General features: G+C 40.2%; 1 protein-coding gene across 1 annotated transcript in view; it reads right to left on the reverse strand.

Annotated features, from left to right (window-relative positions):
* The window catches only part of NETO1 (neuropilin and tolloid like 1), a 93,534-nt gene that overhangs the window by 64,232 nt on the left and 10,378 nt on the right, over positions 1 to 18,924 (reverse strand). The window contains exon 4 of the mRNA XM_072152316.1: positions 9,708 to 9,956. Coding sequence (XP_072008417.1) covers positions 9,708 to 9,956 — 249 coding nt within the window. The remainder of the gene's footprint in view (positions 1 to 9,707; positions 9,957 to 18,924) is intronic.

Consider the following 18,924-nt stretch of genomic DNA (forward strand, 5'->3'; position numbering starts at 1 on the left):
AATGTGTGTGCATATATAAGTATATTTAAATGTGTGTATACTGTATAGGTGTAATAAAATATTCTGTATATGTGTGGGGGCATGCAGAATTCTTCTATTAGGACTCAGTCTCTTCTAGATACACCACTGTGTGTACTGTATATATGAAATTGTCATTTCAATTGGTTGCAATAAATTCAATATGAGTCCATTTACATGGGAATAAACCTGCCAATTTTGAGTCTCTATTATTTACCACCATACATGTAAACCTAAAAAGATTTCCTTTACTGGTACTGTTGATTTATACAGTTACTGGTCATCTACTGAGTAGAGGCTGCTGGACATTTACTGAGTGGAGGCTGCTGCTGGTCATTTACTGAGTAGAGGCTGTTGGATATTTACTAAGTGGAGGTTGCTGCTGGTCATTTACTGAGTGGAGGCTGCTGCTGGTCATTTACTGACTAGAGGTTGCTGCCGGTCATTTATTGACTAGAGGCTGCTGCTGGTCACTTACTGACTAGAGGCTGCTGCTGACATTTACTGACTAGAGGCTGCGGCTGGACATTTACTGAGTGGAGGCTGCTGCTGGTCATTTACTGAGTGGAGGCTGCTGCTGGTCATTTACTGACTAGAGGCTGCTGCTGGTCATTTACTGAGTGGAGGCTGCTGCTGGTCATTTACTGACTAGAGGCTGCTGCTGGTCATTTACTGAGTGGAGGCTGCTGCTGCTGCTGGACATTTACTGAGTGGAGGCTGCTGCTGGTCTATTACTGAATAGAGGCGGCTGCCAGTCATTTATTGACTAGAGGCTGCTGCTGGACATTTACTGAGTGGAGGCTGCTGCTGGTCATTTACTGAGTTGAGGCTGCTGCTGGTCATTTACTGAGTGGAGGCTGCTACTGGTCATTTACTGACTAGAGGCGGCTGCCGGTCATTTACTGACTAGAGGCGGCTGCTGGTCATTTATTGACTAGAGGCTGCTGCTGGACATTTACTGACTAGAGGCTGCTGCTGGTCATTTACTGACTAGAGGCGGCTGCCGGTCATTTATTGACTAGAGGCTGCTGCTGGACATTTACTGACTAGAGGCTGCTGCTGGTCACTTACTGACTAGAGGCTGCTGCTGACATTTACTGACTAGAGGCTGCTGCTGGACATTTATTGACTAGAGGCTGCTGCTGACATTTACTGACTAGAGGCTGCTGCTGGTCATTTACTGAGTGGAGGCTGCTGCTAGACATTTACTGAGTAGAGGCTGCTGCTGGCCATTTAATGAGTGGAGGCTGCTGCTGGATATTTACTGACTAGAGTCTGCTACTGGTTATTTACTGAGTGGAGGCTGCTGCTGGTCATTTACTGACTAGAGGCTGCTGCTGGACATTTACTGAGTGGAGGCTGCTGCTGGACATTTACTGATTAGAGGCTGCTGCTAGACATTTACTGAGTGGATGCTGCTGCTGGACATTTACTGAGTGGAGGCTGCTGCTGGTCATTTACTGACTAGAGGCTGCTGCTGGTTATTTACTGAGTGGAGGCTGCTGTTGGTCACTTACTGACTAGAGGCTGCTGCTGGACATTTACTGAGTGGAGGCTGCTGCTGGACATTTACTGATTAGAGGCTGCTACTGGTCATTTACTGAGTGGAGGCTGCTGCTGGTCATTTACTGACTAGAGGCTGCTGCTGGACATTTACTGAGTAGAGGCTGCTGCTGGCCATTTACTGAGTGGAGGCTGCTGCTGGATATTTACTGAGTGGAGGATGCTGCTGGTCATTTACTGACTAGAGGCTGCTGCTGGACATTTACTGAGTGGATGCTGCTGCTGGACATTTACTGATTGGAGGCTGCTGCTGGACATTTACTGAGTGGAGGCTGCTGCTGGACGTTTACTGAGTGGAGGCTGCTGCTGGTCATTTACTGACTAGAGGCTGCTGCTGGACATTTACTGAGTGGAGGCTGCTGCTGGACATTTACTGATTAGAGGCTGCTGCTGGTCATTTACTGAGTGGAGGCTGCTGCTGGACATTTACTGAGTGGAGGCTGCTGCTGGTCATTTACTGACTAGAGGCTGCTGCTGGTCATTTACTGACTAGAGGCTGTTGTTGGTCATTTACTGAGTAGAGGCTGCTGCTGGACATTTACTGAGTGGAGGCTGCTGCTGGTCATTTACTGAGTGGAGGCTGCTGCTGGACATTTACTGAGTGAGGGCTGCTGCTGGTCATTTACTGACTAGAGGCTGCTGCTGGTCATTTACTGACTAGAGGCTGCTGTTGGTCATTTACTGAGTAGAGGCTGCTGCTGGACATTTACTGAGTGGAGGCTGCTGCTGGACATTTACTGATTAGAGGCTGCTGCTGGACATTTACTGAGTGAGGGCTGCTGCTGGTCATTTACTGACTAGAGGCTGCTGCTGGTCATTTACTGACTAGAGGCTGCTGCTGGTCATTTACTGACTAGAGGCTGCTGCTGGTTATTTACTGAGTGGAGGCTGCTGTTGGTCATTTACTGACTAGATGCTGCTGCTGGACATTTACTGAGTGGATGCTGCTGCTGGACATTTACTGAGTGGATGCTGCTGCTGGACATTTACTGAGTGGATGCTGCTGCTGGACATTTACTGACTGGAGGCTGCTGCTGGACATTTACTGAGTAGAGGCTTCTGCTGGTTATTTACTGAGTGGAGGCTGCTGTTGGTCATTTACTGACTAGAGGCTGCTGCTGGACATTTACTGAGTGGAGGCTGCTGCTGGACATTTACTGATTAGAGGCTGCTGCTGGTCATTTACTGAGTGGAGGCTGCTGCTGGACATTTACTGAGTGGAGGCTGCTGCTGGTCATTTACTGACTGGAGGCTGCTGCTGGTCATTTACTGACTAGAGGCTGCTGTTGGTCATTTACTGAGTAGAGGCTGCTGCTGGACATTTACTGAGTGGAGGCTGCTGTTGGTCATTTACTGAGTAGAGGCTGCTGCTGGACATTTTCTGAATGTTGGCTGCTGCTGGACATTTACTGACTGGAGGCTGCTGCTGGACATTTACTGAGTAGAGGCTTCTGCTGGTTATTTACTGAGTGGAGGCTGCTGTTGGTCATTTACTGACTAGAGGCTGCTGCTGGACATTTACTGAGTGGATGCTGCTGCTGGACATTTACTGAGTGGATGCTGCTGCTGGACATTTACTGACTGGAGGCTGCTGCTGGACATTTACTGAGTAGAGGCTGCTGCTGGACATTTTCTGAATGGAGGCTGCTGCTGGACATTTTCTGAATGTTGGCTGCTGCTGGACATTTTCTGAATGTTGGCTGCTGCTGGTCATTTACTGAGTGGAGGCTGCTGCTGGACATTTACTGAGTGGAGGCTGCTGCTGGTCATTTACTGACTAGAGGCTGCTGCTGATTATTTACTGAGTGGAGGCTGCTGCTGGTCATTTACTGACTAGAGGCTGCTGCTGGACATTTACTGAGTAGAGGCTGCTGCTGGACATTTTCTGAATAGAGGCTGCTGCTGGACATTTTCTGAATGGAGGCTGCTGCTGGACATTTTCTGAATGTTGGCTGCTGCTGGTTATTTACTGAGTGGAGGTTTCTGGACAGTTTACTCAGTGGAGGCCCATTTTATTGAGTGGATGTATACGTCAGTGTAGTATATGGGGGATATTTATCATACACCTGCACCCGCATATGATAGTCCCGCTGCTGCATTTTCACAGCGTGTTACATCAAGAGGCTTCAGCCTCTTGCTGTATCAGACAGGGCCCTCTGCAGCGGTCTTTTCACATGTGAAAAGTCACCGGCTGCAGCGAGTGTACAGTCGTGGGGACAGTAACGCCCCACGCCAGCCCACTCATGGCCTGCCGCACCCTCCTTTTCGGCTGGCCACGCCCCCCCCCCCCTCATTCATGCCTCACTGGTGTGAATGTGGCGGAGAGGGCTGAATAATCGCAATTGCTAGCAATAATGTGTGGGACAGGGGTGGAATCGTGATTTTAGTTCGTATCGGGGCCCACTGGTGTCTTGTTACACCACTGATAGGGGGCGTAAATTTTGTTTATTATCTGTGACGAAATTAACACACTTTTACATTGTTTAACTTTATTATTTTTCGACAATATGAGAATCTTCCCCTGTGTTTGTGGCATTTACTGATGTTTTGGAGATCAGTGGCCTCCAAAATGGAGATGGCATTTACGAGGTTTGGCATGTTTGTAAGATATTTATAGTTCAGGTCTGCATTAAAGCTTTTATTAATTTATGTATTTACTTAGTTTTTTGCAAATACCTTGTCCTATTTTCGGCCCTCTTTATGTAACATAAGATAAATATACAACAGTGAGTGTCCAAATACATGTAGTTGTGGTGAGCGAACAGTCACAAATACTAAAGAATTAAGAATAGTTTTGAACCCCTTTATTGGTCAGTTGCTTCTAAAAATGAGAAAACTACTGGAAGGTAAAATTAGAATATAGCGATTGGTATCTATGGGCGCTGTTGCTAGCACGACAACCCATATTACTTTCTGGATATAGCCTTTTCTACTTTTCGGCCATTTAACCCACTTGAACGGATGTTTGTACTTTGTTGGAGTTAATGTTTTTAGATGTGCCTTGACTTCAATGTTATGACAAGCAGTGTAATAATCATTGCTATGGTTTTTTTTAAAAAAAAAACACCACCTTTGTTGGCCAACTCTGTCCAGCTTTCAGCTTTTCTTCCCCAAACATTATATTGGAAAGAATCTGGATTATGGACAACATTGTAGATGTTTGTTCTTTATGCAATATCGACATAACGGGAAAGTTACTGAAATGACAAAAGATACAGTGTTGTTCCCTACAGGGAATATTCTGTGAGTGTTTTTGCCATTAGGCAGTCTCCTTGGGAGCATTATATGACGGCCTTTGGAGCTACACTGCCTCTCAGATTTATTAAAGGACATCTAGCACCAAGATGAAGGATTGTACACCAAGCACACTTACATATTAGTGTGTGTCCCACTGGCACCCCTTTTCTTGTAGCTTCTTATGCCCTTGTTTTAAAAAAAAAAAGCTTTAAAAATTATGCAAATTCAGTCTCCATTGACATTTATGGAGCCTGGAGCCCCTCCATAGATCCTTTTTTGTAAAAACATGGTCCTAAGAAGCTAAAAGAAAATGGAACCTGCCAGTGGGGGCACCCACCAGTATGTAATTGTGATTGGTTTAAAATCCTTCATCCTAGTGGTAGATGTCCTTTAATACCTTAACAACAGCCATATTGGGTTTTCATGTCATCCGTTTAAGCTGTTTTTATGCAACCGAAGAAGATTGCAGAAGATACAGTACATTGTAGGTATGGCCTAATAGTAAGCTTTTCAGTAATGCACTACATAATTGTAACTAAAAAAGAGATCAGGTGATCTCCTGTCAGTGCCCGGTGAGAAATAAAAAAAATAAATAAAGTTTAAGTCAGATTTGCATTCTTTTTTAACCCCCAAAGCCACTTTTCACCTTTCTGACAGGGCCCATTTTTTTTAAATCTGCCCTGTGTCACTATAAGTGGTTATAACTCTGGAACGCTTTAACATATCCAAGTAATTTTTAAATTGTTTTTTTTTACACATTGTACTTCCTGTTAGTTAAAAATTTTTGGTGGTATGTTTTGCATTTGTTTATGAGAAAATCAGATATTGGTGAATATTTGGAAAAATTCTTAATTTTCGAAATTCAAAATGTTCTACTTTTTCCATACATAGTCATAACAACAAAAAACGTAATAACTAACATTCACCGAATGTCTACTATATGTGGACATGGTTTTTTTATGCATACTCTCATTTTTTTGAGATGTGATCGGGCTTTGAACGTCAGGTGCAATTTTTCACATTTTCATAAAAAACGCAAAATACTGCTATTGAGGGCCCTGCTCAGGTTTCAAGTCACTTTGAGAGGCCTAAATAAAAGTAATATCCCATAAATTACCCCATTATAGAAACTACACCCCTCAACGTACGTAAAACAACTTTTATGAAGTTTGTTAATCCTTTAATTGTTTTACAGGGGTTAAAACAAAATCGGATGAAATTAAAAATTTTTTTGGCTAAATGAATGTGTTTTTCATAAAATGTACAAGTTCTCAGTGGATAAAATACCAAAACGCTCCACAAAGTTTGATACCCAATCCCTCCGGCGTATAACAATATCATTTATATAGTTTTTTATATACTTTTAAAATTTTACTTGAAAAAAAATGAGTATAAAGAAAATCTCATTTGTTTTTGCATTGCCTTCTTTTCGGAGATATAACTTTAATATTTTTTGGTTAACAGAGCTGGTTTAAGGCTTATTTTTTACATGTTGAGTTGTCCTTTCCAGTGATACCATTTTGGCGCACATAACTTTTTTTGATCACTTTTTGGAACATTTTTGTGAAGGGTCCAATAATGTTTCTGACTTATTGAACGATTGTTATGGACGCAGCGATAGCAAATATATGGGGGGTTTTGGTGATTTTCAGGTTTTTTTTTTACTTTATTAGATTTTTTTTAGGGAATGTTTGTGTTTAGGGGACTTTAACTTTAATTAATTCTTTTTATCAAAAAGTGTGTTTAATTAGTGTTTTTAACTTTTTTTCTTTACTTTTACTGGTTGGCTTGAACAAGCACTCCTCTGATTGCTTGTTCAAGCTATTCTTCACCTAATACAGTGTAATACAGATGTATGGGCCTGATTCCATTTAAATGCCCCTGACACGCCTGTGTTAGGGGTTAACACCTGCGATCGGAGAAATCTCCGATTGCGGGTGTTGGAGCCGGGTGTCCGCTTTCGTATACTGCCGACATACATATATACTGCAGATTCTGGCGCCGGCTCCGTTAAGGTGCCACTGCCAGAAGCATGACGTACTATTACTGCATATTGCGGGTACGCACCTCCCGCCATGCAGTAATAGTACGTCAAATGTCGGGAAGGGCTTAAATATATACAGTACTACCAAGAAACAGTAGGCCATATGAAACTCAAAATTGTGCTATTAAAAACATTTTGTCCTGAAAAAACAAGACTTCATACAGCTACAATGACCAAAAATTTACAAAATTATAAGTTGCAGAAGGCATTGAAAAAAACCATGGGCATTAACATGGTAAACAGGTGCAGAGATAAATATCAAAAAAATTGCACATATTTAGGGTAGGAGAGGATTAACCATGTGACTTTATATGTAATTTGTTTGAAAAATATTGTATGCAATATGACTGATGTTGCAGCGATTTAATGTCTAAGCCAGTATTTTTGAGAGGCGTGAAGGCCAGTGTGATTTTTTTCAGCACTAAAAAGCTGCAAAGAACCTCAATGTGATTTTTTTGGTCACGTTTTGATGCCAAAAAGTCAAGTAAATCCCCAAATACCCTGAGTGTCTATCATCACTTGATCAATAGAATCAAGAAAGAAAGAAAGACTATATGGAGGCCACATGTGTGAAACCAAATTATGCTCAAATTATTTATAATTTTGCTGAAAATGTGCTCAACTTTTTTAGTTGTATAGCCGGTATAACACATAAAACAGCTTTGGCTTTTAAATGGTTTAATCGGCCGCCCAGGACTTACTGGCAACAGTTTTGCCAAGGAAGCAGGTAAAATTGGTAGACAGCGGTTTCCAGGGTTATTGACTGCGCCAATCACTTGAATTCAATACTTTTCATAATTCGATTTCTTTATTAGTAAGCTTTGTAATGCGTGTTTCGAGCTCGGACTGGGCTTTTCCTCAGTTACATAAAGGATAAAACTGCATTAAAACATGTATGGATTATAAACTGGTGTTTTTGGTGCAAGAGTGGGGTAGATATAGCGTCAGCGTGATGCCAGGATATAAACAAAAAACAAAAACATGATTTGTAATAGTTTTCATTCATGTAACCACTCTGTAATGACTGGCGGGTCTATGTAGAATAGGAGGAGGAGTAAAAGAATACGCAAATGGATACCGAATAAGAACGTGTAAAATACATAAATGCAAGTCAATAATAATAAAAATAGAATTATATGAAGTTTAAAGGGTTTTCCCACAAAAGAAAATTCTCAAATATCAATCCCCTAGTGACGTTTATACAATAAAGATAATTTTAACCCTTTCCTTTACACTTTTTCCTCAGTTTTGATGTTGTTTTAGCTCCTATCACTCCCTAGTCTGGTCAGTACAATATCCCAGGGTGTGGGTGGAGACTCTCTAAGCATATATACACTTTCATTTAGCTTCTGAACATTGCATTGCAGTATATGACACATAGAAGGAGATGAGACTGATCAGAGATTAATATTCCTATTACACAGTGTCAGCTCTGCTACATTTCTGTTTGCACACTATGAGATCTCCTGTGCCTCCCCCACCATGGATAAAGAATGTATCTTAATTAACTAATCCTTATTTTTTTTAAACCATTTCTCATAAAGTTTTTATGAGATCCTTAGGATAGGCATCAGTGTCACAGTGGTGAAGAGATCAGCTGGTTAAAGGTACCAATATGCTTAGCATAACTGTAACTTTAACCTCTTAACGATTTGACCTTTTTTCATTTTTGGGTTTCGGTTTTTTGCCCCCCACTTTTTTTTCCATGTACAGAGCTTTATGTGGGCGATTTTTCCAGTGAGCCAAGATGGTGGCACCCATTCTCACAGGATTTTACATGCCGCTGGCGGCTTTTCCGGTGGCATATAAAGGTTTAACACCCGCACTATGCAGCAAACACCAACCATGTATGGAGAGGGTCATCCGGGGAGCCATCTCCATACACCGACCCGATTCTGCATCTTAATAGCATGTGTGAGGAACAGGTTAACGTTTACATTGGTAACATTACCCACATGCAATTTACAGTAATTATTAGTGACATTGATGACATCCTATTCACTTAAAAGGGACAAAGCTGCAGAAAAAATGAAAAACGACTTCCATTAAATTGATTTGTCTGAATGAGGCCTTACAGAAACTGCTGAAAGCAGAAAGGGGTTAGGAAAAAGATACACAAAGGCAAAAAGGCATATTACAAAGTTCACTTATATTGTCTGCATTTATGCAATTTTTTGCAAAAGTTTAGTTATGCTTTAAAGCATCTCAATCCTCTAAAAAAGTACACATCACTTTCAACCCACGTTCGAGATTCTGCATACAAAACACTTTCTTACATGATCAGGCATCACAAGATTTCTAGCAAAATCCATGCTATGTCAAACATAAAATAATTACCTCTGATCCTTCTTTACTGCCTTTAGGAGTTTAAATTGTGGTACATTATAATACAATGTATACATATCTGACAATTTTGATGCATTTAAGGATAAATTGATAAATATTTGGGCTACATAATATTAATAATGGAATAAACAGCATCACAAAATAGACTGTATTCTTCTTATTTTCTTTCCTCAAGTAACATGAGCCCACAAAATGAGACAGAAACACAAATAGAGACATAAACATACACATAAACAAATAGGAGATGGCAGACGGAAACTAACTCCATCAAAACAGGAGCTTGATTCGATCCTTTGATGGTTTGGACCATCTATCTGGATAAGGTGTATGGAAGAGAACCATGAAATTCATAGAACAATTTTTCAGTTCCAGGTTACATAAACAAAAGTGCGTGCATATTCTGAATACAGGCTCTAAACAAACAATAACCAGGATGCCTCAAAATATTTCATACCTTCTATTGTTTTCAGAAAAATAAAATACAGCTGATAAAACTTACCTGGTGTAAAATTATATTGTGCAGAAAACCCAAGAGATTCTAGTTCACCATCAGCAAAAAATTTAATCCACAGGAATCTTCCACTTGATTTTATAAAAGGAGGGCTTTGTTGTCCACAGTAGCGTCCAATAATTGGTGAAAAGCCAAAAGGTCCATCTCGTACCTCAATGTGATCAAATTTACATTCCCAAGACGACTCTATGGCATATTTTTCATCAAAATGAAGTTCAATGCACTGTCTGGGGGCCGCTGGAAAAAAAAGCATAAAGTAGATCTGAAATACTAAAAAACTGACTTTTTACATTTTAAAAAGTTTATTTTACATGTATTGATTTAAATTTATCTAAATATTGAAATGACAACTGTATATTGCAGTCATAAAGTTGCTGTGTTTGAAAGGTTGTGACTTTTTGCTAAAATCTTTTATTAAAAAAAAATAAACAAATAAACCCCAAGCTGGATATATGTACACCTTGAATGCAAAATATTAAAACATCAGATCTTTTATTAATTGTGAAATCACTTTGTTGCACCTGTTTTTCTCTTTATGTAGGATGCACTGTTTGCAGATTAAAAACCAGGAGAGCCCAACACATAACTAGCATTAAGGGAAACCTACCATTATGGACCTACCCATTCAGGTAGATCCAGTGGCAGGTTCATCTATAGCCCTTTTTAGGGCTTATACTTTAGTCCCCTGGATCTTATATAATTTTTAATTGCTGTAATATGCAAATTCACTGAAGATGCTACTGGGGTGTAGAATAGCCGGAGCTGACATTACATGGCCCAGCTACTCCACGCCCCAGTAGCCTCTTGCAATCCACCTACCAACCCACTCTTTCCCAAAGCCGAAATTCTGTGCATGAGCAGTAGCTATGGCTTCGAAGCCAAAACCGCACAGAAACCAGCCTGATCTCTGCGCATGCAAAGAAAATCCAGCTTCACGGATGAGTGCATGCAGCTATGAGGAGCTGCCCACCGAAGATGGCTTGGTATACGGAATGCAAGTAGCCGTGCCATGTAGTGTCAGCTCCGGCTACTGGCGACCCAGTAGCCTCTTTGGTAAATTTGCATATTAAGGCAATTAAAAATGATAAAAGATACAGGGGTTAAAGGATTATCCCTAAAAAGGGCTATCCTACTATAGATTAGATAAACATGCCACCGGATCTACCTTAATAGGTAGATCCGTGATGGTAGGTTTCCTTTAAGAATGGAACAAATGTGCTTCACATGTGGCTAGACACTTTATTGAAATACAAAGAGATTTATCATTCGCCCTCTTTCTTTGACATAGAAAGGGTCAATCGTCCCACTTAAGGAGGAGATTGGAGAAAACTCTTCCTCAAAAGGAAAGTGTTTTGGTTTCTCAACCATATGATTTTAGCAAATATTGCTAAAATCATGATCATTTGTGTTATCTGAATGCACCGGACCAGTTCACTGCTTTTATAGAGGTGGTTACACTTGCTGATGATCAATTAAAAAGTGGCTTTTAATTAGCAGCATCTGTTGTGTTGTTATCTAAGGTTTAATTTACTTAATCTCAACAAATTCTAAACACAATGATTCATAGATAGTGGACTTTCTTTTCCATGTGATTATAAATGCTTACACATGTATTTACATGTAGAAAAAATAGTAGTAATACAGAACTACCACCAATGATAAGAGCTGATCTACAAAGTTTAGAGCAGCCTCTTAGAGTTAATAAACCCTTTGATAAACCTTTACCTGCATAACCAATTAAGCTATACAGACTGAATGTTCTAACAAATAATGTACAGTCCTTCTTTTATAGAAAAATCCCCTAAATATGTAGTTTCATTTTAAAAGCTAAAATATTCTTTGTACCGTGTTCTCTTCATCAGTCATGGTATAAGACAACATATGAATAGAACGCTAATTTATACAAAAATGGACACAGTAATGCTATGGTAATAGTTTATTATCACTTAAAAGGGATTGCCCGAGTTCTGAAAAAAAAACGTGGCCGGGAGGGGGCTGCTTAAAAAAATAAAAATGTACTTACCTTCCAGCACCCTCCGGTAACTCAGCTTCCAGCTGGACCCGACAACCTTCCGGCCCGCATTCACGATTCACATTTGTTTACATGGCGCCCGGACCGGAGCAACAGCAGCGCTGGATGCCGGAGGGCACCGGAAGGTAAGTAGGACTTAATTTTTTTAAGCAGCCCCCTCCCGACCACCTTTAGTTTTTTTTCAGAACTCTCGGACAACCCCTTTAATGTGCCCAAGAGACCTGAGTAGTCTCAAAATCTTGCAATTGTCATCATCTTTTTTAATTAGCCAACAAACGGTATCAACAACTGAGGACTCTCAACTTTTATTTATAGTTTCATTCTAATATTTATATTTACTAAAACACAGGCAAACGCCTGAATGTCCTAAGTCCAGAATTTTGTTGGCATGGAGACGGAATAACTGCCCATATTACCCAGTTTCTTATGTTTCACCAGAATATTAAATAGAAATTACCATATACAAAATATCTATTCATGTTTAGAAAATGTCAAGAATGAGTAGGTAAATAAGAAATGAGAATACTGAATACCATTCTGCATTACTTTATACATTACCTTGGGCTATGTATGCATAACACAACAAACACCTATAACATTGGATTTTTATTATTACAACAGTTCCATTCCACTCAACTGATAAGTAGAAAGTGTGTTTTATAGAAACTTTCATCATCCGGTATTGTTATACTGGAAAGATAAATTAAATAGACAACCTTTACTTATGCCTTTCCTTACACCTCCTTTTGAAGGAGTCAAAAAGCTAATTTGCTTTATGAAGAACTATTTGTTATATTTTTACAAATCAATATTCCACATGTCCATGTATCTATTTTTGGTAGCCAGCTGCTTTGGTTGTGAGTTTTATAGAAATCACTTCATAAAAGTTTAAAATCCGTAAAGGGGTTCTCCAGTGACTTGCGAATTTTTCATATCTATTCAGCTTGTCTGATCTCAGACAAGATGGCAGCACCCATGCGATTGGTGGTGTTATCGGTGGCTGTTTGTTGCAATATGTATGGAAAGACCTTAGCCCGTAAGTTCTCTGCATACACCCGCAGAGGTGTGTGACATACAGATACATCACACGTTGGTAAGGAGTTAGGTTATCAATATCAAATTAGTGCTATATGTATATATACAGCTGTTTATGCATATGCAACAGGGGAAATAAGTGTTCAAAAAATTTACAATTCTAAGTAAATAGATTTCTAATTCTGCTATTGACATGAAATTCTCAACAGATATCATAAATAACCTATCCAATACACCAGATAAAGAAACTAAACTATATATGCCCATCATTTAAGTTATGTTTAAAGGGGTTTGTCCATGAAAGGAAGTTCTCAAATTTGAATCCCCTAGTGATGTTTACAAAATAAAGATCATTTGTAACTACTTACTTTACAATTTTGCTCAGTTCTATTGCTGTTTAAACTCCTATCACTCAGTCATGGTCAGTGTAAAATTCTAGAATGGGGGCAGTGCCTCTCTAAGCAGGCACATCATGATTCCTCTGTGCTATAAGATGCTGTGTGCTTAGATTATCAGGGTGCAGGGTTTAGCTACACTTTTATTTAGCTTCTGATAAATTTGCTAGTATCTGATACATAGAAAAAGAGAGATGAAACAGATCAGAGATGAGAGATAATGAGATCCATGAGATGGATTTAACACACATTGACACAATTCAGCTTTATCTCAACTATCACACACACAAAATCAGCTCTGCTATACCTCCCTCCCCCTCCCATGGATAAAGACCTTATCTAAGTTAACCTGTCTGTCGCTAGTAATGCTGTGTGCAGGCGGGAAGTGCCTGCGTCTGAATTGGTCTTGTAATGCAGAGAGGAGTAGCAGAAGGCAGAACGCACTGCATGGTGCAGACAAGAGAAGCTATTCATGAGAAGAATCCAACCATAGTCAGAAGATTTACGGTCATTTCTAGGAATACCCAAAATTGTGTACACCAGGGATGATAGAGACAGGTTAGAATTTTATCTGGGAAGTTAATAACAGTGAATTAGAGAAATAATGTCTGCTGGCTCACCTGATGGCCAATAAAATGGTGTATGAGCACTAAAATGCCACACAAAAACGCAAAAATGTTGAGTGGAGTTTAACAGATCCAGATAAACTTCAACTGTGCTTATCCTTTTATTGCTACATTTCTGTACTGGACATCATGAACTTCATGGATTTTGGTATATTTCAGAAGTAACAGAACAATAGAAAGGATATTTGTCACATAGTGACAACAGCAAAGGTACAGAATCTTAACCTCTAAAACAGACATTGTATAACTAGCAACAGTGTAACAGATCTGAAATATGATGTGTCGACATCCCTGAAATAAAAGCAGCAGGCAAAACTGACAGTAATCAAACAACCTTTGTGTTTTTTGGACAAATAGTTGAAGTTAAATTTCAAACATCAGATGTGATGGAGATTTTGTTACTTTTACCTATGGATTTTCACAGCAGATTTTAGGACAAAGCCAGGGGATGATACTTCATGAAAGCGTGATATGGAACTGGAAGAAAACCAAGTTCACGTATGGATCCATGGGGTGCATCATAAGTAAACAATGGTTACACTCCAGCACCACTCTCATACCACTGAAATGTTTTCTGAGTATATAAACCCACACATCCAAGTTCTCAGGTATATGTTTTTAATAAATAATTACAAAATAGCAAATACGCCCAGCCCAGTGTTCTTCCTTATTTCAAACCCACTCATATTTCCAGGAATTCTCCCAAGCTGCAGCGGTTCTCTGGAATACGATACCCCAGAGTATCAGATTAATACCCAACTTTCAAAACTTCACATATGCTTTTAAAGCCCTTCTCTTTAAGGCAGCCTATCACATTTCCTAACTGCATGAAACTTCAACCCTCTTTTTACAAACCAATCCTGTGTGCACTCCAAGTCTGTTGTCTGGCAAACACTAAATACTAAGCTCCAGCCTTCTCTGCAGTCCCATTGACCTTGGACTCTAAGATGGCAGCTGGCGACTGGTTCAAGCTGCAGCATTTGTTTAATTTATTAAATAATTTTTTTTTTTCTGTCCGATTATAAAGAATGGCTGGACCACCTCCTCATTCTCATAGACTGTAAAATCTTGTGAGCAGGGTCCTTATTCCTATTGTTTCGTATGACTTTGTTTTAGCTCTGTTTGATTATGTTTTTTAATGTCTTATTCTATTTGGCTTTAATTGATTATCCAAATGAACCGGCAGCTAAATGTCAAGTCCCCTGAATTGCGCAGCTACAGGAATCCTGCCTCTACTGGTTCGTGACGTCACATGGTTAACCATGCAAAGATACACACCCAAAAAATGACATTGTGCCATTGTTTATAGTAAAGTGCACAGCAGACAAAGCAAAAAATAAGCTAAATGAAATGAATTCTCCAACTTTCTTTCTTGGAGGTTGGAGCAACACACAATAACTTAAAAAAACAAAAATATAAACAGAAAATAAAATATATTTTTTTAAAACTTAAACCCCTAAATTGTTCACCCCACTAGTCCCTAGGTGATAGTCAATTGTTTTAAAATAGAAAAGTTATACTAAAAGAGACAATATATAAAATAATAGTGAATGTACTGTACTGTGCCATCACTGTGTGTTATATCTGTACTGTAATGTACTGTAATGTAATTATGTAAATTATCTCTTTACTGTTATATCACTGCTTCAGGCTCCCTAGAAAACAGAATGACATACAGCTTCCTTTAAGGGCTCATTTAGAGGGACATGTCTGTTGTGTTTGTGCAATAAACGAGGAATTCTGATACCCGTATGCTTTCAGTGCACCCATTGGCACCCCTGTAGTCATAACAGGGAGCATTTGCTGTGAGAGAGGTTGCCGTCATGATGATCACGGTGTCTTTAGGGTTAGACAGCCAGGATTGTGAATATTGCAATCCCAGCTGTTAGTGCAGGAGCCCACCTTTCATACAAAGCTCGGCTCCTGAACTGAACCCGTGAGATCTCTATGAGGTGCATGTACAGCAGGAAGCAACAAAAGACCACGTTTCCTGCGTTATCTATTTTGAATAAAAGTGTGAAAGGATTTTATGCTGCATGGATAGAATGTCCACCCCAAGTTTACAACACCAAAGTGCTTTATAAGTCTTGCCCAATTAAGCCACACCCTTTTGAAAGACAAATACTTTAGGTAATTAAAACAGTTAATAAATATGGTATAGCAAGCATGCCTCCTTTTATTTGAGCAGTTAATAATTCTGGTGCTAGGTGTATAAGTAAGCAGTAACCATTAACCTCATACACTGGTGGACATTTACTATGGTGTTTCCGCCAGTTTGTGGCGCTCTCACTGCGTGTTCTGCTTTCTGCCCTATTCATTAGCTGGCGGTACCAGAAAAAAAATACTTTTTCCGCCTGCTTCAACTCTGCTCTGAAAAGGGGCGTAGCTTTGGGAGAGTTTAAACTCCAATACAATTAATATGTGTTGTTGACATTTTGGGGGGCTGTAAACTAGTGGAAAGTAGACCAAAAGAAATTTGTTCTAGTAGGGACACAAAACGGTGCTATTGTACTAGCTTACACTAGCATACTCAGACTGCAGGGAACTAGTTTTTGAAAAGTGACGCTTAAAATCAAAGTGCATTCAACAACAATGGTTATCATAGATGTTGGATTAATTGTACGACGGTCTATAAAATGTAGATGGGACAAATGGGTCAAAAAACTCCCCACATTAGCATATCTGCTGCCTGGCCTTCTGCCGTCCAATTCCGACTGGACGAGCTGTCAGACAAGCTCAGCCACTGATGTATTGCCTCAGTGACCATTGCTCCACACCAGGGCAGGGTGCTCAACTTGTTATCCGGCTACTACACACATTTCTGGAGCTCAGAACAGATTTTGGTCTCAGGGACAGAAAATGGTCTTGGTGCCAGAAATATATCAGCACAGGACCACAATATTAAAGGGGTTATGGCACGAAACAATTGACTACAAAAAGCTGTCAAAGAGGTTAAAATATTTCAAAAATCTATTTGTAATGGTTACCTGGGATTAAAGATACCTCTCTTTTTTTTATTATGATTCTTGTTCAGCCTCTATTCTGCTCCACACAGAAGCAGATGTGGGAGGGGCCAGGCACATGCACAGCACTGACAGCGGCAGTTATTGCACAACTCAGTGCTACAGAGCGCCCAGCCTTCAGAGTCTCCTTCCACCTGCTGTGCTCAAATAGTCCCTGCATTTACTGATCCAATAGAAGTCCAATAGAAATGTGTCATACGCCCCATGTTAAAAAAGCAACAAAAAAAGTTGGTGCAGTCTATCAAAGCAGTGCAGAGGGCACCAGATTCATGAAGAACGTGCCCCAAAAATCCTGAATCTTGGCCCCCCTGCACACTACACAGGACACTGCACATAGTACACATGTACTATGTATTCTCACAGCATCATGGTCGGTCAGGCTGACATGCATGGCGGAAGTCTAGGTGGGTGCAGGGGAGGCAAACCCCACGTGTATCGTCACTCCAAAGTGACAATTACCCCTGAGGACGTCACTTCGAAGTGAGGATACGCATGGAGTTTGCTGTCCCTGCATTTTTCTAGACCTCCGAAATATTTACACTTAGGTCCGCGTGACCTAACATGATGCTGTGAGAATACATTGTTTTGCTCTACTTGTACGCACTGATTGTACAAAATTAGGTGCATTAGCATGGACCTTTTCAGTTGTTTTTAAGACTTTTACTAATAAACGTTTGTATTTTTGTATGTTACTTTGGGGCCGTTATTGCATCTCTTTCTGTGTATTTTGTAAGGAATTGCAACTAAATCACTAGATACATAGATATGAGAGAGATAGATAGATATGAGATGGATGGATGGATAGATAGATGACAGGTGATAGATAGATGACAGGTGATAGATAGATAGATAGATAGATAGATAGATGACAGGTGATAGATAATAGGACTTGGATAGATAAATAGGTGACAGCTTCTCACATGTTACTGATCTTTAGCTACTTCCCTGCTAGTCAGGGACAGGGGCCCCTTTGCAGGAGAGCAGGGTAACATGGAGGGACAGTCAGGAGTGAAGATTACAGGAGGAGGACGGCATCAGGAGAGGTCAGAGCTCAGCCTGTTACTTGTGTTATCTCTGCAGCCTCCTGTGTGACCTGACTAATGGTGGAGGGAGGAGAGGGCTGCTACATTGCTATGATCCATGTTAGGGGAGACTCATCTGAGCAGCAGATGCCATGTCTGGCTGCAGTTACCTTGTATCTGCTACTGTAGGCTCCTGTGTAGCTGGTGAGCAGTGGCCATCACAGCACAATCTCTGCCCCTCCTCCTCTCTCACTTCCTATTGGCTGCAGTGTGTCAGGCGATCTCTCAGTGTGGAGAGGAGCTGTGAGCCTGTGGAGTGATCTGTAGTGCAGAGCAGCTGCTGACTCCTTGTGTGCAGACTCGGCCAGATCATCTGTTGCTCAGGACGGGACACAGCTACCACTAGGGGGCGCCAGCAACCAGAACAAAAGGAGTTATCTCAGTAAGCCTGCATATTTTGTAATAAGTGTAAATGGTGAAAGTACTTGTCACAATGCATTGGACCAATTACACTCATTTGCTATGGTGACACAACCCCTTTAAATATGTATCTCCTTTTTTGGTAACCAAGGCAGTGCAGACACCGACACTTTATGTATATACCCCCCACTGTCCATGACAGAGCTGTATTTCCATGTTCTAGATATTCTCTTTAAGAATTGTGCTTTGAACTTTCCAATGACTGCAACACCTCAACATCTCTTTCATCATTAATGATTTAATCATCTGCTTTAAAATTCCACAAGATCTATTGAAACAGCATGAGATCTCGCTGTAATCAGGCTAACATTGTAGAATAAGCTATTACATACAGCTGTTTAACCTTCATTGCAAACATCACTATCCACTCCCACAAAAGTGTAAAAGACTGACAATAGTTTACTGCATTACAAGTTGTAGTAACACTTATGTGAACAGCTCTTTTAAGTGATTCATGCCAATTGATCATCACCCCTGACACTGAGGTGTGTGGCACTGCATTATATAAGCTATTCATACAAGCTTCAGATAAAATGTGGCCCCAGATGCTGAAATATTTTATAAACAAAATATAAGTTACATTAATGACAAT

Source organism: Engystomops pustulosus, chromosome 5 (assembly GCF_040894005.1).
Source record: "Engystomops pustulosus chromosome 5, aEngPut4.maternal, whole genome shotgun sequence".
NCBI classification, from domain to species: Eukaryota; Metazoa; Chordata; class Amphibia; order Anura; family Leptodactylidae; genus Engystomops; species Engystomops pustulosus.